The 25,567-nt window shown below is 40.9% G+C and overlaps 1 protein-coding gene across 2 annotated transcripts in view; it reads left to right on the forward strand.

The window, feature by feature from the left end:
* ASPG (asparaginase) overlaps window positions 1-22,988 on the forward strand; it is a 69,205-nt gene extending 46,217 nt beyond the window's left edge. For both annotated transcript variants that reach the window (XM_059723276.1, XM_059723277.1), the window contains 6 exons: window positions 2,102-2,197; window positions 3,156-3,319; window positions 13,156-13,242; window positions 19,292-19,391; window positions 19,730-19,789; window positions 22,542-22,988. In XM_059723276.1, the coding sequence (XP_059579259.1) occupies window positions 2,102-2,197; window positions 3,156-3,319; window positions 13,156-13,242; window positions 19,292-19,391; window positions 19,730-19,789; window positions 22,542-22,583 (549 nt within the window). In that variant the 3' untranslated portion in view covers window positions 22,584-22,988. The remainder of the gene's footprint in view (window positions 1-2,101; window positions 2,198-3,155; window positions 3,320-13,155; window positions 13,243-19,291; window positions 19,392-19,729; window positions 19,790-22,541) is intronic.
* Window positions 22,989-25,567: the final 2,579 nt, after the last annotated feature.

Raw genomic sequence — 25,567 nt, forward strand, 5'->3', positions numbered from 1 at the left:
TACAACATGAGTTAGTAAACTCTTTGCTGTCATACAGAAAAGATCTTCAGAATGATTAATCAAGGATTGATAGCCCCAGAGAAGATTCTATTGCTCATCTAAACATACTTTTTACACTGTTTTTTTGAGGATGAAATTACATCTATTTAAAAGGCTTAAATTAGCAGTGTAGCATATAATTAAATGCAGTAGGGATTATACTGGCTTAATTATTTTGAAAGGAAGTAACCAATTCCCAAAATATTTAAGTGATGCAAAAACTGTGTGTAGCCCAGACCTAAGAGAGGTTACAGAGCAAAACCATTGATCTCTGGCTCTTTTCATCTTTGATTGCAATACTTATTTCCTGACCATGCTGCCAGAGATGAGCAAGAACTGTATTGGACAAGTGAGGCATTGATAGTCTGACGCTTAGGGGGAAGGGGAAGGGAGAGCAGGGAGCGGCACAGGTTGTAAATTTTTGTTTTGTCCTCTATCCCCAAGTCTAAGTGGAACAAAGCGAAATATTTTCATGCTGCAGATTTTTGGGGTTTTATTATTATGTTTAACTTGTGCTCTCAAAGGCTGAGTTCAGGGAGATATTTGATAGGGCATGTGGACCCTGCTAGTGTGGCCCACAAGACAAGTGGGCTCACCTGGTTAGAAGTTGGACAGCCCTGAGCTAGTTCATTCTTTCTTAGAAAAGCACTAGATTTGTGAGAGACACAATCCTTTTCTTTTGTTGTAATGTTAAGGTGCAGTTCTCTTTAGCTGTAACAGCATTTCTGTCACTTCGTAGACCAAACTGGCAAGTGTACACCATGGCGAGAAACTATGGTTTCTCTTTCGCCTTATCATGTTTTAGAAGGCCCCACAGAGTATTCTAATGCATACTAGATCTAGAATAATGCAGACAATATTGGCATTATAAATGCATTGATGCAAGGTTAGGATGCACCAGAAGTTTAGTAATGTTATTTGTACAAAAGTGTGGCTCAACAACTTTAAAAATGTAATCCAGTTTTTCTGTCTATGTAGTATATTCTTGCATTATGAAAATTATGTTCATCACTGCTGGCAGCCCAGCTGCTGCCACTTTCCCATGTTCTGTCATCACCCAAAGTACAGAATTGCTCAGCTATGGCTCTGCTGCTTCCAGTGGATGAGCAAGTTCAAGGCTATTCAACTAGTAGCCTGCAAACTGCATGTGACCCCCTTGGCACCCATCCAGTCCCTGCTTACCCTGTTGCTCCAGCTGTTATAGCATCTGGAGTCTCTGGGCTCCCCTTCCCTCTTTTGGCTTCTTCATTCTGGGCCTGCCCTGGGGGAGTTGTGTAGCAGAGCAGAGGGAGCTCTGGATGAAGCCATGGCTACGTGGTGCATGGTGCAGTAGTAGAAGCGGGGGGCAGGGGTCTATCCGGTATCATTGCAGCAGTGATGGGGGGCATCTGTGTGACCCATGGGGCATGTGGACCCTGCTGGCTACAAGTTGGACAGCCCTGAGCTAGCTCATTCAGAGGTAGCTTGAGGATCTCTACATGCCACTGCATTGTGCTATGTAAACACAACTTCTAAGACTTGATATGCTTATTGCTCTGAAAAGCAAACATTTTAGAAGGTGTTGAAAGAATTGCCTGTTATTTATTGGCCAAATCTTGATCCTGCTGAAGTCAATGAGGCCAGAAATGGTTCCCAAGGAACTAATATTTGGTTTTAAAATGAGCACATCTTGATAACAGGATGGAAATTACTGTATGGAATTCAGATATAGTTACTGGCATGTAATTCTGCAGGTATTTAAACTGTAATTAACATGTGTGTCCCAAATAGTGTAGGATAGTTAATTTTATTCCAGTGTTACTGGAAAGGGAGCAATTTCCTAAGTAGTTGTAGATAAATTGGATTTTATAAATTGGGGAAAATGTGTATACCACTCCTTTCCTTAAAGAACATGAACATCATCTTAATAACTAGTGTGCTTCCCATTTATTATGGAGAAATTACATGTAAACCTGGGTGTACTATTGTTGTGATGTAGACATTAATAGTAGGAGAGATGCTAATGTTGTATTACAAGATATACAAGTTACTGACGCTACCTGCATTTTATTTTGTTGCTCAGGAGTTGGAAGCCATTAGAGATGCATTAATTCCCTCTTTAGCCTGTGCTGCAGCTAATATTGGTGACATAGATGCTTTTAAAGCCATAGGAGGAAAGGTAACATTGACATTTTTTAAAGAAGCTATTTTAAAGTATCAAATACAAACTGCATTAATAGGTGCACTTGAAAGTGATTAGAAACAATCAATGTCTCTTGATGAAAGTGTAGGGTAAGATATTGTTAGCCCTTCTAGAAGTTCCAGAGTTGGAAAATGTTGATCTACAAAGCTGTTGCTTGTCCATAAATCTTTTAAGTGCTTGTATTCCTCTCTAACTACTGGACATCACTCCATCATGATTTTGCATGCAGAGTTGTGCCAGTAATGGATTTTTGTCTTGCTTGGCCCAAATGTAATAGGGAGGGGAAGGCAGTTGGCTGGAAGTGAACCCCCCCACCTATATACTTTTTTTCCATTATTTTTAGCACAATATACAGTTTGGAATGGATTTTTTTTTAGGTGAGTTGAAACATTTTGTTCAGTTTGAGTGGTTTGATTTTGAAAAGTAGGTTAAGTTCAAAATGAAAACACTTAAAACAAAAACTGCCAGGTCTGTCTGCATTGCATTGGGCTGGGCTAGGGAATGCTAGAGAACTGCTAAGAGAATGCATCCCGCCCACCTTCCTCTACTTCAGATATGCCATATGCTGAAAAAGGTGTGATGTCCCTTTGAGACTCCTGCCTGCTGCCACTCTCAGCCTTGGGTATCCTCATTAGTGCACTCAGTACATGCAGGGTGAGAGTAAGTGGCTGGATGTATATTCACAATGGTGTTCCCCACTGTCATGGTCCAGTCAGTATAGAAGTGCCCAGAATGTTTAATTTTGAGATAGTCAAAATGAGACAGTCAGAATTGCCCCAGTTGATCCCAAATTCACGAATGGTTTTGGTCCTGCTGAAACTGTGGTTTTTATCAAACTTGAGAAAAGAAAGACTTGCTCTTCTCTACTGAACCAGCCAGCTTCTATTGTGTTGCTGTTACCTCTTCATCAGCACAAGCAATGTCTGTGTTGCAGGATGGAAACTTGAGCTGTGAAGATTACGATGGCCGAACTCCACTTCACGTTGCATCAAGCGAAGGTCACTTGCCACTAGTTGAGTATTTACTGAAGTCTGGGGCCACCGTTTATGCTAAAGACAGATATGGCGCTACCCCACTGATGAATGCAGTTAAATTCAGGTATAGGAAATATTTTACACAAATCTGTATGAAAGAACTAACCTTATATATTGCTTCAGATTTCAGTCGCTTCTAGCTAATGGTTTGGGTCCATATTCTTAAGGAGGGGTCAGTTGTGTAAATGACAGCAATTACCATTATTTCTAAGGACAAGTAAATGATTTGCCTAATTTGATTTTATCTACAGAAAACAGAATTTTGGAGGTATGTAATGTAAGGTTTTTTTGGTTTTGTTTTTTGTTTTGTATCTGCCGCTTCATTTGGAACTCCATTTTTGGCAATGAAGTTTTTATTTTGTTTTAAAACCAAAGTGCATCTTGGCCAAATTGGTGAGGTGCTATATTTCTTTTGGCAGGAAGCAGAGTCAGGAATTAGAGCAGTAGGGAGCAGAGTGTATCTAACCTCCCATCCCCATCAAGAACAAAGGAACAGACTACGCCAATAGGGTTGGTACCAAGTGTCTCGTCTACATACCTAGGTGAGGCTTAAAAAGCAGCATGAGTTGGAGGGACAGTCTGTCATTTTTCAATCTGGCCCTAAAAAGCAAAACCCAAAAAATTGCTTGAGTCCAGTGAGTTTTAGTGCACTTAAAGTGCACATCTCATAGATTTAATAGATTTCATAGATTTCATAGACATTAGGGCTGGAAGGGACCTCGGAAGATCATCGAGTCCAGCCCCCTGCCCAAAGGGCAGGAAGTCAGCTGGGGTCATAGGATCCCAGCAAGATAAGCATCCAGTTTTGTCTTGAAGGTGTTCAATGTGGGCGCTTGAACCACCTCCGGTGGCAGGCTGTTCCAGACCTTGGGGGCTTGGACAGTAAAGAAATTCTTCCTTATGTCCAGCCTGAAATGGTCTTGAAGTAGTTTGTGACCATTCGACCTCGTCATCCCTTGAGGCGCTCTGGTGAACAAACGTTCCCCCAGATACTGGTGGTCACCCCTGATAAACTTGTAGGTGGCCATCAGATCACCCCTGAGCCTGCGCTTTTCCAGGCTAAAGAGCCCCAGGGCTCTCAGCCTGTCATCGTAGGGTCTGCTTCCCTGACCCCTGATCATGTGCGTGGCTCTTCTCTGGACTCTCTCAAGCTTCTCCACATCCTTTTTGAATTGTGGAGCCCAAAACTGGACACAGTACTCCAGCTGCGGCCTCACTAAGGCCAAGTACAAGGGGAAGAATGACGTCCCGGGATTTGCTTGAGAAGCATCTATGGATGCAAGCCAGCATTTTGGTCGCTTTACTAGCCGCCACATCGCATTGCAGGCTCATGTTCATCTTGTGGTCAATGATGACCCCCAAGTCTCTTTTTTCCATAGTGCTAGCCAACAATCTGTCTTTCACCCCAAATATTCCTGTTCATAGAGAGAGGGAATGTCTGTTTTCCCCCCAACCCCCTGACCTTCTGTCAGGCTTGGTTGTAGCTACCCCCAGATTCTGACTGTTCTGAGTCCAGTGGAAAAACATCTACAAAAAGGCTCCAGGCTTTTTGTCTCCCCAAGAGCTGTGCGTCATAGCTCAGTAGTGACCCTGTTCTCTGCTAACTTGGGACTCAGTATCCTGCATGGCCATTTACTATGATACTGTTACATTTAAACAGTTCCTACATCTAAATATTTGGCCATATCTTAGAGCTATGAAAACTTCTCCCTCCCCTTTTGATATAAAAAACATTTTAAGAACCTTATAAAAAGGCAAATCAAAAGTGGCTCTAGCTCGACAGAGAGACTATTACGCTACTATTAGATGTTTCTGTGAATCAGGCACCTGCATCACACACACACACACACACACACACACACACACACACACACACACACACACACACACACACACACACACACACACGTGCGCGCACATTTTAACCACACCCAACTACTGCCTGAGGAATTTCACATGAACTTGTTGTTTGGATTCCTTTGCATTGCCACTCCTATGATAGACTCCTACTGTGACTTGTAAGCGCTTTAAACCTGTACGCCCATTCTGAAATGGGGAGTCACGAAAGGAAACTGAATCCTAACTATTTTTAGAATCATAGAAAATGAGGGTTGGAAGGGACTGCAGGAGGTCACATCTAGTCCAAGCCCCTGCTCAAAGCAAGACCATCCCCAACTATCTCATCCCAGCCAAAGCTTTGCCTAGCTGGGTCTTAAAAACCTCCAAGGATGGAGCTTCCACCACCCCACTGGGTGACCTGGTCCGGTGCTTTGCTACCCTCCTAGTGAGAGTTTTTCCGAATATCTAACCTAGACTTCCCTTGCTGCAGCTTGAGACTGTTGCTCCTTGTACTGTCTGAAAAGGGGTTGGTGGCCAGCGTTAGGTTTTGTTTAAGTTTGTGCCTTTGTGAGAATGAGAGGAAAAGCTAAATATGCCACTTCATCATCTCTCTAAAGTTGGCTTCTGGCCTTTGGTGTGAATGTTTTACACTTGATACTGAGTTTTAATTGGCACTGGATGTTAGAAATCTAATTGAGCTAGTTTACCTCTAATACTGATGTGTGTGTGTGTGTGTGTGTGTGTGTGTGTAGAGTTATATATGTGCCAAAAGATTTCTGTACTGCAAAACACTTTAATTCAGATCATAAAACAACTGCCAGCTGAAGGTGAAGAAAAACTCTACATAAATTGGCACATTTTGTTTTAAGTTGTAGAGGGAAAAGAAAGGACCTGCCTTAAAAATAAATAGCTATTCACTGCTTTAAATTGCGGTCAGAATAGCAAAATACAAGGGTTTTTTTAATGGATTTTTTTTAACTTAACAGAACCCTGCATTGATTGATCTCACTTCCTGGAAACGTGTTTTAGTTTAATAGGAATATGATCATAGTACGGTAATCACTTCTCTTAAGTGATCACTTATTGCTTTGATTCCACGTTTTTAACCTAACATGCATGTCAGAATAGTAATTGTTGTTTTCTCTCTCCCTTTTAACATGAATAAAATGGTTAAGGCTCACATTTTCTGCCAAAAGCATATTCATAGACAAACAAAACAGTCTGCCTTCACAGTAGTATCTTGACTAATCTCTTGCCATAAATAATTTTTTCTTAACTTTTAAAATGTGTCCTTTATAGACATTAAAATGTTGAGCTGCTTTACAATGAAAAGTAGATTGCTGCATGCCCATTTTCTGTCTTCTAATACATGCACATTTCCTTATACTGTACAACTCACCTGAAGTTTCACTCATTTTAGGTAAGGAGTAATGAGACCTTTATTAACGTAGAACAATTATTTTAACAAAATTAGCATGTCTTTCATTTTCCTAGGCCCTCTATGGATTGCTCTTTTATAACAACAACAAAATACTTTTAATAAAAATAAAACCTTTTCTAGGCATGAAAAATGTTTCAAATCAAAGTTTCATATATATTGTGTGTGTGTGAAACTCTTCCTTTTTATCTTGAGTTTATGGATCACAAAGGAAGAGTTGGATACATACCATATTAGCTTGCTGATGTGAGAATATCTGAGGCTACAGTAGGGGAAAGATACCTCTTATGTCTATGTCTTTAAATACTCGATATTTGAAAGGTTCCTTAAGATTTGAGGTAAAGCACAAATTAAAATATGATCTTGGCTCTTTAAATCACATTGACATTTGTTTGCTGTGCAGAACTTCAGAACTTGAAATTAATAATGATTCAACAATGTGAAGGCTAAACGAGAGAAATCCAGCCAATCGTATCATAGTTTTCTTAGTTGCTAAGGAAGCAAGGATAAAAAATGAAAGCCAGTCAAGCTGAGATATACATTGTATCTGCGTCTTTTTAAATGGGTGGTGAAACATGTGCAGCCCAAGGCCCCAATCCTGCAAACACTTATACATATCCTTAATTTTGCATGTGTAATTCATTTCTTTGATGTCAGTGCATTTGCATAAATGTCTATGGTGTCAGGGCCTGAGTCTATAAAGCAACACAGAATCTTGGAAATAACGACTGCATCTAAACAAGGTGTTGCTGACTTGCAAACCACGTCCTGCAGAGTTGGTGTTGATGGAAATTGTGGGAGTCTGCCCCTCCTAGGGTTGAGTCTGAAAGATTATGAATTCAGTTCTTTAAGTGTTATTGTCCATTAATTAATTTATATTCCTGCTGAAATGCCTGGCATGTATTTGCTGCATATTCATATCATATTATTGGTGCTAGTACTGTTGTCATTCAGGGAAAAAAAATTTGAAAATGCTGAAAAGTTTTAGTAGGGTTGGAGTGTTGTTGTAGTTGGGACGATCTAGGGAATAGGTGAGAGAGAAAATGGGTTATTTATACATATCTTTTTTTTTTATCAATTGTATAGTTAGGAGAAATTTTAGACAAGCTTTTAGACACAAGAGTGACCTGAGGAAGGGCATGTTATTGCCCGAAAACTTGTCTAACATCTCTCCAGCTATACAGTTGGTCCAATAAAATATATCACCAAAAAACCCCCAAACCCTACCCCCAAACCCTTGCTTTTTACATGTGTCTTCATAGTTGCATGACACAACAAATTCAGTCTCTTAATGTTAAGCAACAAAGAATGTCCAATCAATTAAGCCTCTAATAATAGCCCTGGAGGAGTAAATATTCAGTCATTTCCTTGAACTTGAACTTTTAAAAACAAATACCAAGTGTCTTTCATGTGGATAAAAATATACACTAAGTATCTTAGAGCTTGAAACCAGTCTCTTGGAATGTTTAATCATGTTAATGCAGATAAGCATGTAGTATCATAAATTGTGGTAATATGGGTACAGTTTAAGTTTCTTAACATTTAAGAAACCAATACTGTACTAAGACTTCATGAGAATAACAACATATGTGACTTACCGGCTGCACCTACATATTTTGCTCATGTCCAGTGACTGGAATGTGCGAGGTGCTCAGTTTGCTTTTTTAGGCAGATTAGCCCTCAAGTGTGAACTGTATCATGCTGCTCCTATAATTATATACAATAATTATACATGACTGTTTCTCCTTAATATTTTTTTCTTTTTATCAAATAGGATACTCAGCCAATATGTGAACAGTGCTCATTGGTGGGAAACTACCTCTTTTATAAGAGCAGTGGCATTATTCCAGAAGTCCCCGGGAGGGAAAATAATATTATGTATTTGATTTATTTCCCCCCTTTTATTTAACTTCAAACCCTCATTCCTGATTAAAACTACCTTGCAACTGCATTACAATTTTGAAAGATAATGAAAGAGAATTAATTTCCAGGGATGAAGCTGTTGAAAAGGTAGAAAAACAACTTTTTAAACAATTGGGTCTTCACTTAAATCCTTTGATAAGTACTTGGCCAAACAAAGCTAGCCAATGAAATAAAAGTTTGCATTTCCAACAGTTTTTTTCCCATAGTCCATTTTTACACATAACATTTGTGTTTCTGACTGTTTTAGTGACGTTATAGACATTTACAAATTCTGAACAAGATACGGGAAATACATATGGAAATACATATGGATCTGAGGCAGTCTATACAGACACCCTGGCAGCTGTTGCCTGACTCTTCCAAGGCTACTGAAAAAAGCATGGTAGCTGGGATTTCCTCTTGCAGCAACTGTTGACTACACACAAATCCCAGAAGACTAAGGGGAGCTGATCATTCCTCTGTATTTTTACCACTAGAGGAGGAGGTGGCTAGAGAAGAGAATCTGCTCAAGTGGCTAAAAATCTGCCAAAGGAAGGGAAGCTGGAGCCTGTTTGTGGGTTTTTGCGGGGAAATGCTTTCTGCTGCATGGGGAATGCGGATCCCATTGATAGCCATTTCCAATTGTGCTTTCAAACTTGCTTGTAGAGTGCTGTTAGGATCCAGATGCAAAGTCACATGGGTCTGGTGGAGTTTTGCAAGCACTGAGAGTAAGAAGCCATAGAGATTGGCAGGAATGGTCTGACCCTGCTTTGGGTTCCTGTTATTGGGAGGAATTCTCCATGGGTCTAGGGTTATTTTCCCCAATGTGCACTATATTAAGTTATTTTTAATACTGCAAAAATGCCACAGTGGAGCATTGGTCTTCATGCCATTATGCTGAATACCAAGTGGAGAACTCCATTTTTAGGAGTGTTAGAAATGGAAAATACTCTAAAGCAGCCGTCACAAAAAGGAGGCATAAATGCTATTTATGTTTAGTTCTGTACAAAACTCAGGTTTGAGTAAGTGGAAGAGATCTGCTTTAATCACTTATTTGCTTATGTCAACATTGTATTTTAAATGATTACCAAATTGCTTTGTATACTGGCTAAATAGTTCTGACATGAATTGCATTATAGAATTAAAAGTAAATGCAGCACTGCTTCATGCTTTCTGTTTCCAAGAGACCCTTGGTGGTAACCTGCCATGTCTCAAGGGACTCACTTAGTGAGATATTTGAGATAACTAAACAAACTTACTATGCACTTACAGTAAGGGACTATGCTGGCTTTGCTGCTGTGAAACAAAAGGAATGAAGGTTTCTGTTTGCTCCAGAGCAAAAAATGCAAACTCCCCATTGAGAAGCTTGAAGAATTTAATCTTTTGAAAGGCAAAATTGGTTTGGGGAAAAAAACCAAGACAAACCACAATCCCATCATGTATGTGTTGGATAGGAAGTCAAGAAATCAAGGCCTTCTGAGGTTTATGTTTTTAAATGGGCTTCATCTTGCCAAACATAAAGTAGGTCTGATTCCTCCAGTTGAAGATAAGCTTATTAACCTCTTGTTCAGTTCCAAACCAAGAAAGTAATATTGGGATCTCCTAGAAAAACATAATATATGGAAATGATAGAAATGTTACGTACGTTTGAACTTGCTTGTAATTTTGCTGATGAATGAATGTTGAAGGGGGCTGACTTTCATACCTAAGTCTTTTGCTTTTTTAATCCAGTGTATTTAATGAGTAGTGTCATGTTTGTTTATTCCAGACTATCACTGCTATGTCCACCTCTTCACACACACACACAAGAAAGTAACAGTATCAGCAATTCCACTTGAAATAGTCATTGTAAAGCTGTCTCTGTATAACTGGTATCTCCATGCTCTGACTGAAATTTAAATTCTGCTTTGGGGCCTGGGGGTTAGGCGGCAGAGTGGATTAACACCCTTTCATCGTTTTTAAACTTGGTTCCAAATCTTGCAGGTCACAAGTGAAAGGCATTACTGGGTGAAATATTCCAACAGTTATACCTTTTCCACACGCTTTGATGTAGTCTTTTTTTATTATTACCTACCCATGCTCCATTAGCACATTTTGCATCCTTGCCACAGCTTTCTAGTGTAAACAATGATGTTTTAAGAAACCACTGCAGTAGCCTCAGTTAAACCATGTCTGTGGCTGAGGGACAGAGCTGGTTTGGTCATCTGAAATCTATTGGACAGTGTCCAAAGAGTACACTCAAAGGGAAGGACCATGCAGGCATCCTAAAGCACCACAGGTGAAGTAGGAGGTCATAAAGAAGATATCATTCAGTTTGGAAGAACCCAGGTTGGCACTTAGCTTCTCCACAGTTCAAATACAAATTTAAAATAAATGGAATTTCATGAAACTTCAGAAGTCTGACCATTTCCCTTTTCCCTTTGTTTTAGTCCATTAAGTCTTATTACTAACTTTAAAAGTAAGAGAAAATTTAGGCTTGAAAAAACCAAAATGTTAACCTAATTACTATGTTTTGGTAAATATACCTCAAAAATACCGTTGTTGTTGTTGTTGTTGTTTTAGTAAATGGTTTGATGGATTTATTTATTCATTTCTGCATGTTGGTGCTTGCATAGAATAATAGAAAATAAGGTTTGGAAGGGACCTCAGGACCTCAAAGCAGGGCCACCCCCAACTAGATCATCCCAGCCAAGGCTTTGTCTATGCAGGGCTTAAAAACTTTCAAAGATGGAGATTTCACAGCTCTCTGGGTAACCTGTTTGAGTTCTTTACCACACTCTCAGTGAGAGAGTTTTTCCTAATATCTGACCTAAATTTCCCTTGCTGCAACTTGAGATCCTTGCTCCTTGTTCTGTTGTCTGCCACCCCTGAGAACAGTCTTTGTAACCATCCTTCAGGTAATGGAAGGCAGTTATTAAATCCCTCTCCAGTCTTCTCTTCTCCAGACTAAATAAGCCCAGTTCCCTCAGCCTCTCCTCAGAAGTCATGTCCCCCAGCCCCCAAACCATTTCTGTTGCTCTCCACTGGACTCTCTCCAATTTGTCCACATCCTTTCTATAGTGGGGGGCCCAGAACTGGACACAGGACTCCAGATGTGGCCTCACCAGTGCCGAATAGAAGGGAATTATTACTTCCCACAGGTGCATTGTATCTGTACCTGTACACCTCCACCTTTTCTAAATAGTCCTTAACCTGTTCTTTCGCCACTGGCTGCTTACCGTCTCCCCAAAGTGTGCTGCCAGGTGCAGTTGTCCGGGAGCTGACCTTGCCTGTGAAGACTGAGGTGAAAAAGACATTGAATACTTCAGCCTTTTCCATATCCTTTGTCACTAGGTTGTGTTCCCCTTTCAGTAAGGGACCCACACTTTCCCTTGTCTTCCTCTTGTTGCTGACATCTCTGTAGAAACCCTTCTTGTTATGCTTCATGTCCTTTGCTAGCTGCAAGTCCAATTGTGCTTTGGCTTTTCTGATTTCATCCCTGCATGACCGAGCAATACTCTTGTACCCCTCCCTAGTCATTTCTCCAAGCTTCGACTTGTTGTGAGGTTCATTTTTGTGTTTTAGCTCATTAAGAGTCCCCTGCAAAGCCAAGCTGCTGCTCTCCTTCCTTCCTTTCCTTAGGATCCTGAACTCAGTAACGTCATGATTGCTACTGCACATGTTGCCATTCACTTCTACATTCCCCACCAATTCTTCCCTGTTTGTGAGCAGCAGGTCAAGAAGAGCATGGTTCTTAGTTGGCCTCTCAGACACACTCTCCAAAAACTTCCTGGATTGCCTGTGCACTGCATGAGTACCAGGGTCCATGATTTGGAAACTTGTGCTAGCTATTTGAAGAAAGCCTCATGTATCAGATATTCTTGGTGTGGTGGCTTATAGCAGATGCCCACCATGACATCACCCTTGTTGCTGTCCCTTAACTCAGTGACTTTCAGCAGGCCTATCCCCAGCTTCATCTGATATTCTGAGCAATCATACAGCTCTTTTACATACAGAGCAACTCCTCCTCTTCTTCTATCCTGCCTGTCCATCCTGAACAGTTTTATACCCATCCATAACAATAGTCATACGTGCTATCCCGCCAAGTCTGTTATTCCAAGTGTATCATAGTTCTGTGACTGTGAGAGGACTTCCAGTTCTTCCTGCTTGTTTTCCAGGATCCATGCATTTGTGTAGAGACATTTGCAGTAACTAGCCAATTGCCATACTTTCTCAGGAAGAATGAGAAGGCCTCCCCTGTTGCCCTTCTTGCTTATGCTGCCTCCAGGCCACTCGCTTCCCACTTACCTCAGGGCTCAGGCCTCCTTCCTCTGGCAAACGTAGCTTAAAGCTGTCTTGACAAAGAGCGAAGAGACTGTAATGGAAGCAATAAGGAGCAGAAGTATAAGAACAGATTTGAAAGAACTTGTGTCTGTTAGTATTGGATTTGGGAACAGTCTTACATCCTCATAAAACCTGCATGCAAGATGATTAAATGAAGTGAAAAGCTTATGTCTCTTCTTGCTTGCCATCTTCAACTGGGGGGTCTATTCATTAGGCTCACTTTCTATTTTTGTGGTGGTGGTTGGCTGGCTGGGAGGAGGGTTCTAGTTTGGGGCAAAAGTGAGAACTGCTGTGTGATTGACAGTGGTTGTAGATTGCTTGTTTTGATCTGTTGTTTTCTTCCAAAATATCCAGTAAAATGATTCTTTCTTTTTCACTTGCTTGCTTCTTTTATAAAGACATATGAAAGTGATTCAGCTACTGCGCGACACTGGAGCTCATCTTTCCAATCAAGACCTGCAGGACGTTGGAACAGAGCTTTGCAGGTAAACCTGACTTGAATTCAGAAGTGACACTCATAGAAGCAGGTCACTTAGACTAATATCCTGTAGTTACAGGCCTTGTCTATGTTAGTATATGCCAGCCAGATTCTGTATTCTGTTTGTGCTTAATTTAATAATTATAAAAGGAAAGTGAAGTAACAAAACTGACTCTTGACTGTGTGACACAACAGTAGTAGTGCAGCACAGATCCACAAGTACAGTAGGAAGCATCATAGAAATTGTAAGATTTGAAAAAAAATCTTTCCTCTTTCTAATTCATTGTCATTTCTATTAGGCTGTAGTGAGTTTGTATTTTTAAAGCATGCAGATTTTTTTTTTTTTGAGATTAGATCCACAGGAACAAGGTATATTCTTAGCAATAGAATTATATTTAAATTTCCATATTACGGAGGAGCAGTTTAATCCTTGACTACAGAAAGAACAGCATTTCTCTGAAGAACAGCAAGATCCTGTAAGTATTTGGGTTCTGTCTTGCAACTCGAACACTCTGGCTCAAATCCCTGATAGTACTTTACTGCATGCTTAACTTCAGCATGTAAAGTCCTCTTCAAATCGACACTTCCCAGACACTGCTCCTTCATGCTATTGTTCCATTTCTAAAACACCTATAAAACTCAAGGCATATATAGATCATCTAAAGAAGTCATGGGGCCTACATGGTCATGTGCAGGTAGGTTCCTCTGAGAACTGTTGTGACCTACTGCTATTAAAGTAACATGTCTTTCTTTCCCACTTTCCCTACAATCTCCAAATTAAAAAACTCAGCTCTCACCCAACAAAACCCCAAGAGAAAACATTGCACATCAAGGCCTACAGGTTAAGCCTCTTCTAGACCCACGGAGGAAGTGGATTCCATAATCAAGGGCCCTTCACTGACAACATGTAGCTACCAGTTCATGGACATCTATATACAGAGTTTTACTTAGGTGGAGTATCTCTACTGCCATGACAAATATACAGATGAAACGTACAATATAGGCTTATACTGCATACCTCCCAGAGAACTGCAAGGGATGGAAAGAATAGAAAGACTTTCCAAATTGAGAGCTTTTTAGTTTTAACTCACCTTTCAAGAATATTAGAAGTGGCTCAGAAAATTACATTCTTTCAAAAATAAATCTGCCCCTGCTTTTAGAGCTTTCTATCATCTGCAGAACCTGTTTCGTTAGCTAGCCTGAGAGCAGAACTCCAGAAAATGAGCATACGGTCTCAAACAAAAACTGAATGTCATGCAATTTGTCACACTGCTTAGGGAATATCATATGAACTGGCCCTGGATCACATGATATCCTGTCTATTAAATATGCTGTTGAATGTCTACTAAATATGCTGTTGAATAAACCCCTAAGGCTTTCTGAGAGATCTTAAATTTGCTTTAATAGTGCTAGGCAAATGGCAGCAATACATTTTTGAAAGGTAATGTACATGTGTGCAGGGGCTGAATGAGTGGGTTTGTGTGTGGTTACTACATAAGAAATGAGGGGTGGGTGGGGGAATAAAATTCATGGTCTAATATGAGCAGAGCATGAAGCAGCTCTGAAATAGCATAGTCATGGGCTAGAGCCCAACCCTGATCTAGAGCCTGTGATTACTATAGAAATATACGCTGGAATTAAGTGACCAGTCCCTTCGACTGTCCTTTATGGAGCTGGGATGGAGTCCAGTTCCACAACATACCAAGTGTCAAAACGCCCTGATCAGCAGCCCATTGCTTCACAAGAGAAGCACTTTACTTATGCTGCTCAAGGCTTCTTCTATCACCCTTTGTACTTAGCTAGCTTTTCCCCATGGGGCATGAGTCAAAATGCTAAAAGGTTTACGGTTAGTTAACTCTGGGATATGACAGTGCTTGGAGGATTTGGCTGCAGAATATCAACTAGAATTTTCTTATGCAGGAAGAGAGAAATTTACTTGCAAGTAAATTTCTATGACATTATTCAGCCTTATAGCCAACCTTTTTAAAGGTTTGATATTTCATTTTATTTTAGAAAGTGTAGCAAGAAAGTTTCATTATTGAAATGGTGGATTCTCCCACTTCGAAATGTGATCTTGCCAGTTATCTATTAACATCTTCAGAATCTGTTTTTATCCTACAGAGGTATTATTAGCTTTATGGAAAACAAAGCTGAGGCTAGGTATAATGGTGTATTCTTGGATTTCGTTCTGCAAACTGCTGATCAAGATCTGGTTTAGTCAGGAGTTTGATTTTAACCAGAAAGCTAAAATAGAAAACAACACTAGAAATTGAAGTGAAATGTGAACTGTTTATAAGTTGTCATACTGCAAAACTGAAGTAAAGGCAGGAGAGCAAGCAAGCAAGTTCACTCTCTCACAGGTATTGTGAAATCCAAGGATGCTCTCAAAGTTTGTTTTTATAAACACATTCAGGAGAGCAAAGATTTTAACTGCGGTCATGGTTGTTGTGGACACATAGCTCTGAATACCTGATTATCTTTAAAAAAAAATACAGTATGGCACAGATTCTTATGGCCTTAATCTGTTATCTTGGTTACAAAACCTAGATAAAAGGTATGTAGGGACTGACTTTATTCAGGCCTATTGATCATATTTAGTCTAGACAGAATTATTTGAGTAGTGCACAGAACTATTAACTTATATCAAGATTTTTCACCAACAGAGAAGCATAATCTCTTCACTGCCTGGATAATACAGTAGTTATTACAGCATCTTGCTTTACTCAAGTAGTTTTGCACACACAGTGAACAGGCCTGGTTACTAGATGGAGCTGTGCGAGTCCTTGAGAACAATGAAGTCCTAACATCACCTACAGTTTGGAAGGAATTGCCTGAAGGCTGTTCAGCCTTCCCACACTATGCAGGACAAGTCAGCAGCACCTCCATGGGAAATGTTGTTTGCAACCACTGATGCGTTTACAAGCTGAAATGTGATGGTCTTCATTCTGATTTTGATGTCATCACAATGTGTGTTTTGAAACAGTGAAAAACCCCAGGATTGGCGGGCTGTGTTTATGCTTGTCTATTAGTGTGCAACCTGCACATATTACTTAACATTCCTACTTGTATCGCTATTCTGCTATCTTCGATTTCTCTTCCGTCATCACAGTATTTTTTTTCCGATAACGGCTATTCTGGTAATACCTAACTGTTCCCTACTCTTCCTTCCCAAATGGCAAAAATGTAATGACCATTCTCATGTGTTCTCCCTGCCTCCAGCAAGGTGTATCAGGTGTCCCAGTAGCTTAGCAAAGATGTCCATGTGCACATTGCTGGCATGTGTTTAACCCTCACTGCTGAAGGATGGTTTGTTTATATTATGACTTTAATTGTTGTATTTTTAGTTTTACTCCTTGATCTTTGATGTGAAAAGAACTATGAAAATTATCCATTTGTTCTTTAGTAACTACCCCTCAAGACTTTTAAATGTATACTTAAGGTTGCTGCCATAAATACTAAAATCTGTGTACAAAATACAAAGCAAATATTACAATGAAAAGAAATACGATATACTTTTAAAGTCTTTCAACAGATCTGTCAGTAACATATGTATATATTCAACTATGTGAAACACATAATTAGTGCTTATGATGAAAGCATTCAAGTATATATCCTGTGACTTGGTTAATGTGATTTTTGGAACTGAAAGGAGAATTTTTTTTCATGTTGATATTATTTATAACAACAAAATTTGTGAACTGTAAGTAGTCAAACATGCAAATTTTCTATAATGAGCTAAATCTGTTTATTCTTTGGCAGGTAATTGTTCAAATTCAATTTAACTGAGTAAACTGAGAATGCATATTTTCCTAATGTGCAGCAAACTTTAATTACTGATTTGTTATTGAAGATCATTATTTTTGTTTGTTTGCTGACTTCAAAGCAGTTTCATAGTTCAAACCTCCCTGGCATTGTAACTTTGAACTGCCCTTTCTGAATAGGTGATGTCAAGCAGACAGTATCCAAGCACGGCAGTTCTTGCTTGTGTTGCTACGTTGAATTGGCTGACTTGCCTGGATGTTCTGGCTACACTTCTGAATGCTCTCCTGCCTGGGGAAAGAGGTTTTCACTTTGCAAGTGCCTGAATGACAAACCCACTTCTGGCTACACAATACTTTGTCTAGGTGTTGAGAAGCTTTGGAATCTGTGCAAGAGGCAGCAATTTCTTAAGAGTGATATAATTTATTGGGTCAACTATGTAGTTGGGATAAAGTTAGTCCAATAGAAGAGATCACCCTAAGAAATACTTGCCTCTCACACAATTTCTGGACCATCACAGCTACAACATCATTCTTACACTACCAAATCCTATATACTAGCTTTTGTTTTTAAGCCCAGGAGCTTCCCCTTGTATGTTTGGCAAGAAGCTAGTCTTCCTAAACAAAATACCTTTCATTTGTTGAGGGATCACTTCTGGAGCACTTAGTTTCCCTACTTTCCTATTGCTTTGCTGACTCATGCATTTTATTTAAGGGCTCTTCTCTTAGCTCCATATTAAATGCCCTGCCCCTTGATCAGCTGTCAAGGGGAAGGAGCTTTCTGTAGAACTGCAGTCTCAAAAATGCCAGCCTGCTCCGCTGTTAAACTCTCACACACAACACAGGCCTGGACTCTTCTTCTACCCTGTCCCACACTATCCTACAAGTCATAGACACAAGGAAGGCCTTTGCTTCATTCCCCTTCTTACTCTCCTCACTAGCATGTGTTGTAGTTAAGAATGGCCTTGCTCCAGCTTTCTTCCCACTCGTCTTTCAGTTGTGGCAGTCGGAGGCCTTCGCTATGTTTTTATAAGTATCTGGAAATATTTTATCAATCTCTATGAAGTGGTTTCAGACTCAGCTGTGGATTGACATGCCGTAAGCTTTCTTGGCTGCCTGCCCTTGACATTTCACCTTCATTTCTCCACCCCACTCCCAGTCAGAACAGCTCCACTGCATAAAGTGCTTCCTATCATCCATACTTTGCACGTTCACAAAGAGTGATATTCAGGGCAACAGGCAGGGTACCACAGCCTGACCTAAATAAACCAGCCTTTTCCTTCTCCCTTTCCTACCTTTTTCTTCTGTGAAAACTATCAACAACTAGGTGACTGTCAGGCTTCAGAACTGACCTCCCCTTGAGGTGGCTGGGCTGCTCGGCTGCTATTTCAACCTGTCTGCAGACTCAAGATACTGGGATTCATCCAGGTTTTTTTATTTGTACCACAAGAACTAGAAAGGCTGTCCAAACTGAAAGCTTACAGATCCCAGATCCTGATAGGTCACCAAAAGGCAGCAGGAAACTTCTTGGAGTGGGTCACACTGTAGAGTTTTAATCCACTTCTTTGTCTTTTGATTCATTGTGTTGTATGGTGTTTGCTATAAATGTGGATGCAGACCATCCTTAGCAGAGGTTTTATTCTCAGAACGTGTAAAATGGCTGGGGCAGGGTGGCTGGGGTGGCAATGAGTTTTATAACTAACCCTTTAACAAAGATCCAAATAACATAGCTGTCTTAAAACTATCCAAAAAGCACCACAAACAGTGCACCATAATTTCTGATCATGTGTAGCTACATTGATGCTAAAGGAAATGTTTTTTCACATACGTTAGCTATAGCCTTTGGAGCCTTCTTCAGTAAGGTGCAGTGTTTTGGTAGTATGTCTGCTCTGCTCTTCTCTACATTGATCCTCAAACTGGTATTGAACAGATGGAAGCCTGACACACAACTGTGGGCTAAACCCCCTTTAAACTTCATTTAATGAGATAAATATGTTGTGAAATATGAAACTGCAGGTCTCTTTCCCCTTTGGTCATAGTCACACCCACTGGGTGAAACTAGCCTGGTGTAAGTTGCTTGTAGTACAGCCCTATTAATTTAAGGAACTGATTCATCAAGTAATGTTGTTTGCTCAGCTGTTCATAGCTTTTGTAATCTCCCTCCCTCTCCCTACCACCCTGGAAGCCATGCTGAGCCTGTTGTTTGTTTCAGTATTCACAGTAATTTCCCCTTCAGGTAACAGAATGCATCATTATAGTGAATATCCTTAAGATTAACTTTAATCATTCCTTTTCTAGACTTGCTGCTAATGGCGATGTGGAAGGGCTGTATGCCTGGTATCTGGCTGGTGCAGACATGGAAGAAACTGGTTATGATGGCCGAACTCCCTTACAAGTTGTAAGTGTGCCCTGTGCTATGTTGCATGTGGAGTTCTAGCCATATATGCTGTGGCACAGCCATCTGGAATGTCGGACAGCATTTGGTTGGGGAAGTTAAATGAAATTAAATGTATTTGATTTAAAAAAAGCAAATCTTTGCTTCAAAGTTGACACTCCCAGAACTGCTGTCAAGTAAAGTTGTCCAGCATCATCATTCAGGAATAAGCATTCCATTCAGGCTTTCAATAGTTTGTGTTAGTTTTTTGATTTCTCATAAGAGTGTGTGTGCGCACACATGCACATGCGGGCACGCACATACACCATGACAGCATTTACTCTTTATATTTCTATTTACAGGCAGAGACTAAAGGCAATTCAGAACTCCTAAACTTCTTTGATCAGTGGAAGACAAAGAAGGTAAGGGTATTTTAAAGGCTTGAGGTTTCTGGAACCCATCTAGATCAGCCTTTATATTTTTTGTTAGAAAGTTTTATACTTAAAGCACTGAACAGTACTCTGGAATTCTGGATTCAATCTTCTATTGAAACACAAACTTTCTATATGACCCTGAGCACATCATTCATAACACATTTTATAAATTTTGCATGTATAAAATCTAAGTATTGTGGGGTCATCTTAAATTCAGGGTCATCTTGGATCTGGAGAAATACGGTATCTGTGTTGTAGCATTTTAACCAGTTGAGAAGCTTCCCTGATGGTATCCAAACTCTTGTGGCTAATAATGTAACTTACAAGTCTCTTTTTAAAGTGAAGACTATCTCTAAATTGGTTAGAAATTGGCAATTAGATAATAAAAGACCCAAATGTAAATGGCCTCACAAAATCACTTTATCATGGTAGATGCTGACATGGGTGAGTGGAAGATGAGCTTTCCAGAAACTGTATCTGAATTCTAAACTATTAGCACTAATTCACAAAATTAGCAAATTGGGCATATCTTCCCCAAGGAACAGTCAACAAAACCCTGTGCATTGTCCAGATGCTTAGAGGTTTGGTATCCAATTATAGAAATATGTTTAAAATGCCTTCAGTTATTTCTCACCTCCAATACAGTGTGCTCCTGCTGCAAAATAGACCTCTCTCTTCCAGATCAGAGAGGTGAAAAATTAAAGCACCCACTCCAGAAACCTAATTCATTGTTTTGGGATAGATTTCTACTCCCCTGCAAATGTAGAACGGGGCTGCTGGTGGATGTGAGTGGGAAATTTCATTGGACTGGCAGAAGTTGACACCCTTTTAAATCAGTGGTCACCAACTGGTCGATAGGGATCAACTGGTGGATCCTGGAGCCTCTTAAAGTGAATCCTGGGCTATGGGGGCTGAGCATGCACGTGCGCCACCTCCCTTGCCCCCAAGCCCAGCAGGTCAGTTGGTGGGGGAAGGAAGGGGGAGAGGCCCAGGGGGCATGTGCAGTGGGCTTGGGGCTCAAAGCCCAGCCCACAGTTGTGGCCAGGATGGGGTGGGGGATGGAGCTGCAAGTGGCTCATCCAGGCTCATCGGGAGGGCATGGCGGGGCCTGTGCCCCTGGATCTGCATGTGGGGTGGGGTGGGCCAGGGCTGGGGCCAGGGCCAGGGCAGCGGCAGCACCAGGCTGTACCCAGCCAGGCTGCACTGGGAGAGGGGCCACAGGGAGGGAGGGAACTCTAGCCCCTTCAAACCTCCACTCCCAGCACCACCACCGAGCACAGCATGGGCCAGGCCTGGCAGGAACAGCCCAGAGCAGCCTTCCCCTCTTCTTCCTCCCCACCCCCCGAAGACATGGAGGGCTGGCAGGCATGGGGAGGGCGAGCTGCCGCTGCTGACTGGAAGGCTGTGCTGGGCTGTTCCTGCCAGGCCTGGCCCATGCTGTGCTTGGTGGTGGCGCTGGGACCGGGGGTTCCCAGGGCTACATCCCCCCACCCCGGGGCCCTGCTCCTAGTGCTACCACTGCAGCTGCCTGGCTTGAGCACCCTGGCCGGGAACAGCCCGGTGCCACTCTGGCCCCAGCCCGCTGTGCGTGCAGATCTGGGGACACCCCCCCCCCGGTCCTCCTGGAATGCGCGCTCCCCTCTCCCCCTGCCCCTTGGATGAGCTGCTTGTGTCTTCATCCCTTGCGCTGCCCCGACTGCGCAGGGCTTGCTCCTCCCTCACCCCTGTTGAGTGGGTGGCAGATCAAGGCTCCAGCAGTGAAGGAGGGAGTGGGGCTAGGGCTGGGGGCTAGGGCTTGATTTGTCCCCCAGCCCTTTCCCCTCCCCACAGACTTACCTGCTGGGCAGAGGTAGGGGGTATATCTTTGGTTCCTTTTAAATTCCAAAAGTGATCTCTGACGTAAAAAGGTTGGAGATGGTTGCTTTACACGCTGGTATAAATGAGTACACCAGCTTCTGGGCAGTGAAGAGTCTGACCTTCTGTCCTTTAGGGCGTCTATACATGTGCTCCGTGGTGGGGAGGAGTGGGGGGGCACTTTAATTAGAGTGACTCTGACAGCTGCTCTAATTAAAGTGCCCGCAGCATTATGTGTATTCAGCCTCCTGCGCTTCAAAATGGTGGTGGGGACGTTTGAACTTAACTTCATTCAGTGAGCTTTATTTCAAGCACTCCCACCACCATTTTGAGGCATTGGGATGCTGAATACATGTGACACCAGAGGCTGCTGGAGTGCATTAATTAACATGCTCCAGCAGACTCCATTAATCGAGTCTGCTTCAACGCAAGCAGATGTCCAGCATGTGTATAGGTGTCCTTAGTTTTTAAAATAAAAGGAGTGGATGTGGGAGGAATGACAGTCTTGATCTAAATTTGAAGCCTTTAAGGTTTTCCTGTAGTCATGATGGAATATTTTCAAGTATTTTTTAATATCTTCACAATGCAGGTAATGATACATAAAAGAACTTAATTTTTCAGAAGTCAGTAGTGGGGGTGGGGGGGAGGGCTTTCAAATAAAATATTTGAGATTTGAAGAGATGCTCATAACCTTAACTCTCTACCATGCAGCACCTTTCTCTTGATTCTTATGCGCAGAACCACCTCTAGACAAGAAGGGTCTTGACTGTTGGGTCAAAGCTCACTCCAGATGCTGCAGCTGAAGCTCTTAGAAAGGCTACAGCCATTACATGGAAATGTGGCACAGTTAAAAACTAATCTTTCCTTTTATATGTTGTCTCCATAGGTCAGAGAAGATGAGTATGCCCGTTCTGAGTACCGGTTTTGAACAACTAGAAGTTGAACAGTTAATAAAAAGAGGGGTGTGCTGGGGTGCATTATAAACCTACAACAGATTTGGAAATATTTAACTTTATATGTAGTATTTTTATTTTAGCACTAACTTTAAACATGAACACCTCTATTAGCATGTCACATCTCAGTATAGTTTGCTTTCCAGTGCTAAGGGGCTGATTTGTATAAACATGGACTGCCAGGATGGAAAGCCTCTTTATTGTTGTAATTTGGAACAGGGGAAGGGTTGGGTAGGGGAGTGTTAATTTATAACTTACTGAATCAGTGAGGGACATGCTTCATGCAGACTGCTTCCTGTTGCACTGAATCTGTTAAGGGAAATGTTCGTACTTAATTGTACTTTTCTGGGTTTAAACTAATAAAATTTCTGGGGGAAAAATGTTTGTGTCACTTTGCATTTTTTTGCAATACTTTTGATCATCTTGGTAATAATTACAGCAGTTGTGTGTCAGTGCAATAAATTGTCAGTCAAAGCCTTCTACTTACAGTTCTGTACTACTCTTTACCAATATGTCATTTCAAATTTCACTGTTAGGCCTGCTGCCTGGAGCATTTAAGGGACTCTTTAGGTAAACTGAGCTTTTGTATGAATGACACGTTTTATCAAGACTCAATCAGAATGACCACAGGTTGGAGATCTGCTCATTTTCAGTAGCTAAGGAATGAATAGTTTTCTGGTTCAAAGCAATAACTCTTCTAGATATGAAAGCTTTGTAATATCTTGTATCCAACATGCTAACTAGAATTTGCAAATACAGGGTGTACTTTTAGTGTGTGTGTGCACACATGCCAAAAATACACTCTATATTTGCAAATTGTAGTTACCATGTCGGATATATATACACCCACTGTGCATTTGTGTGATGCAGAAATTCTGCTAAGGTAAAAAAGCTGTATTTATCTAATTTTGGTTGTTATTCTGCCACCCAGAAGGTCTTTGCAGAAGCATCAGATAGCATCTCTCCTTATTTTCCTGTTTCCTACTGCCATTCTTCTCATGCAGCCAATGTGCCATTGATCCTTTTCTGAGCCCTTTAGTGTTGGAACATTCCCAGGCTACATTATATATCAGACTTTACTAGGAATCTGATCTTGATTCACACAAGTTGAAACCACCATTTTCTCTTCCAAATGCAAAGACTTTTCACTTTAATACTCTATGTTGAATATGTGACTTAGTTCACAAACTTAGAATTGCATTATCTTGGTTTATACATAATTTAGTGTGCCAATTCACTGACATTCTTATAGTTACAGAAAAAAGTTTTAATGCATGTCATTAATAGTTTACAAGCCTAGTTTGATATGAGTTGGATTAAACAGTATTGGTTTATTAGTAAGTTCTCTTACTAAGCTACCATCTTGACCCATTGCATTAAAAAAGTGTTAAATTGCTGAGGTTACTCAGAAAGTAAATATAGATCTCATGTTAATAGTATGTTAAACCAATACTGAATTAAGCTGATAAGATCTAAAGATAATGTTAAAATAAACTTCAAAAATTGGGAAAAAGTCAACATACTAACTTCCTTCTCATAAACCAGGCAAAGAAATCTCAATTTTTAAATGTTTGGGACCAATCTTTCAGGCATGTGAGTGGCCGCTAGTCTCTTGAAATCGGTGTACTAAGGGGGTTGGGCTAGATGACTTCCTGAGGTCACTTCCAACCCTACCTTTCTATGATTATAAGAATAGACAAGTGGTTTAGAAATATGATGTTGTAAGGAAAGTCTTTTAATTCCAAGAACTTCAGAGAACACTTGAAGCTAGAATGTAGTGATTTCAATCATGTAGGTGGAGCGAGCACTTGCTTGCTATGGTGAGGATAAAGATAATATTGCTTTGTAAATGAAGAGAAGTACATCAAAACCAAATAAAACCCAATAGCCCTGTACTGCTGGTGTGATAGGTTAGGTGCACCTTGTGAGAGGTAGCATCCTACTTGCAAAATTTGTATACAAGTTGTAACCTGCCAAGTAAATGGTCAACATGGTCTACAAACAAAGATTGTGTGACACAGCTGAGATGTATTACAAGCTTCAACACAAGGCTTACAGAAAAGAGTAATGCTGTTTATATATATCTAAATAATAGCACCAAAGTGAAGTCCAAATAGCACAGACAGTGCAATGCTGATCCAAGCACTGTGCCCCACGGGACCCCACTGTGCAATGAAGCAGATTGTAGAAAAGCCACTTACATTAGCCAATTGGCGAAATAAAACTCTATCAATAGTATGTGGAGTTGTACATAGATTTCCAACTATTGAAGTATGGTCCGTGGGTTTAAATGCAGCAGAGTGGTGTCCAATTTTTTATTGTACTTTAAACCCTGTGCATGTACCAAGGAAGGAGATCTTTATAAAATAAGTCCTGAATCCTGTCAGACTTTAGAGAAAGGTCATTAATTTGGGTGAAGCTTTATAATCATGCTCCCTCTATTTTTTCCTCTTTATTACCTAGAAATATTCTGTCAAAGTTGCTGAGATCAAAATAATGTAGATACAAAAATAGTCCAAGATGGGTCGACTAAATCACTGACTCAGAGAAAATTAGTGTTGAAAGGGACATCAGGAAGTCATCTACCTCAACTCAACCCCCTGCTCAAAGCGGGACCATCCCAAACGATATCATCCTAGCCAAGGCTTTGTTTAGCCAGGTCTTTAAAAATCTCCAAGGGTGGAGAGTCCACAACCTCCCTGGGCAACCTGTTCCAGTGCTTTACTGCCCTCCTCATGAGAAAGTCTTTCCTAATATCTAACCATAACTTCTCTTGCTGCAACTTGAGACCATTGCTCCTTGTTCTGTCATCTGCCACCACTGAGAACAGCCCAGCTCCATCCTCTTTGCAACTCCCCTTCAGGTAGTTGGAGGCTATTAAATTCCCTCTGTCTTCTCTTCTCCAGATTTAAATAAATCCCAGTTCCTGAAGCCTCTCTTCACAAGTCATGGGTCCTAG

The sequence above is a fragment of the Alligator mississippiensis genome, chromosome 2 (assembly GCF_030867095.1).
Source record: "Alligator mississippiensis isolate rAllMis1 chromosome 2, rAllMis1, whole genome shotgun sequence".
In the NCBI taxonomy this organism is placed as follows: Eukaryota; Metazoa; Chordata; order Crocodylia; family Alligatoridae; genus Alligator; species Alligator mississippiensis.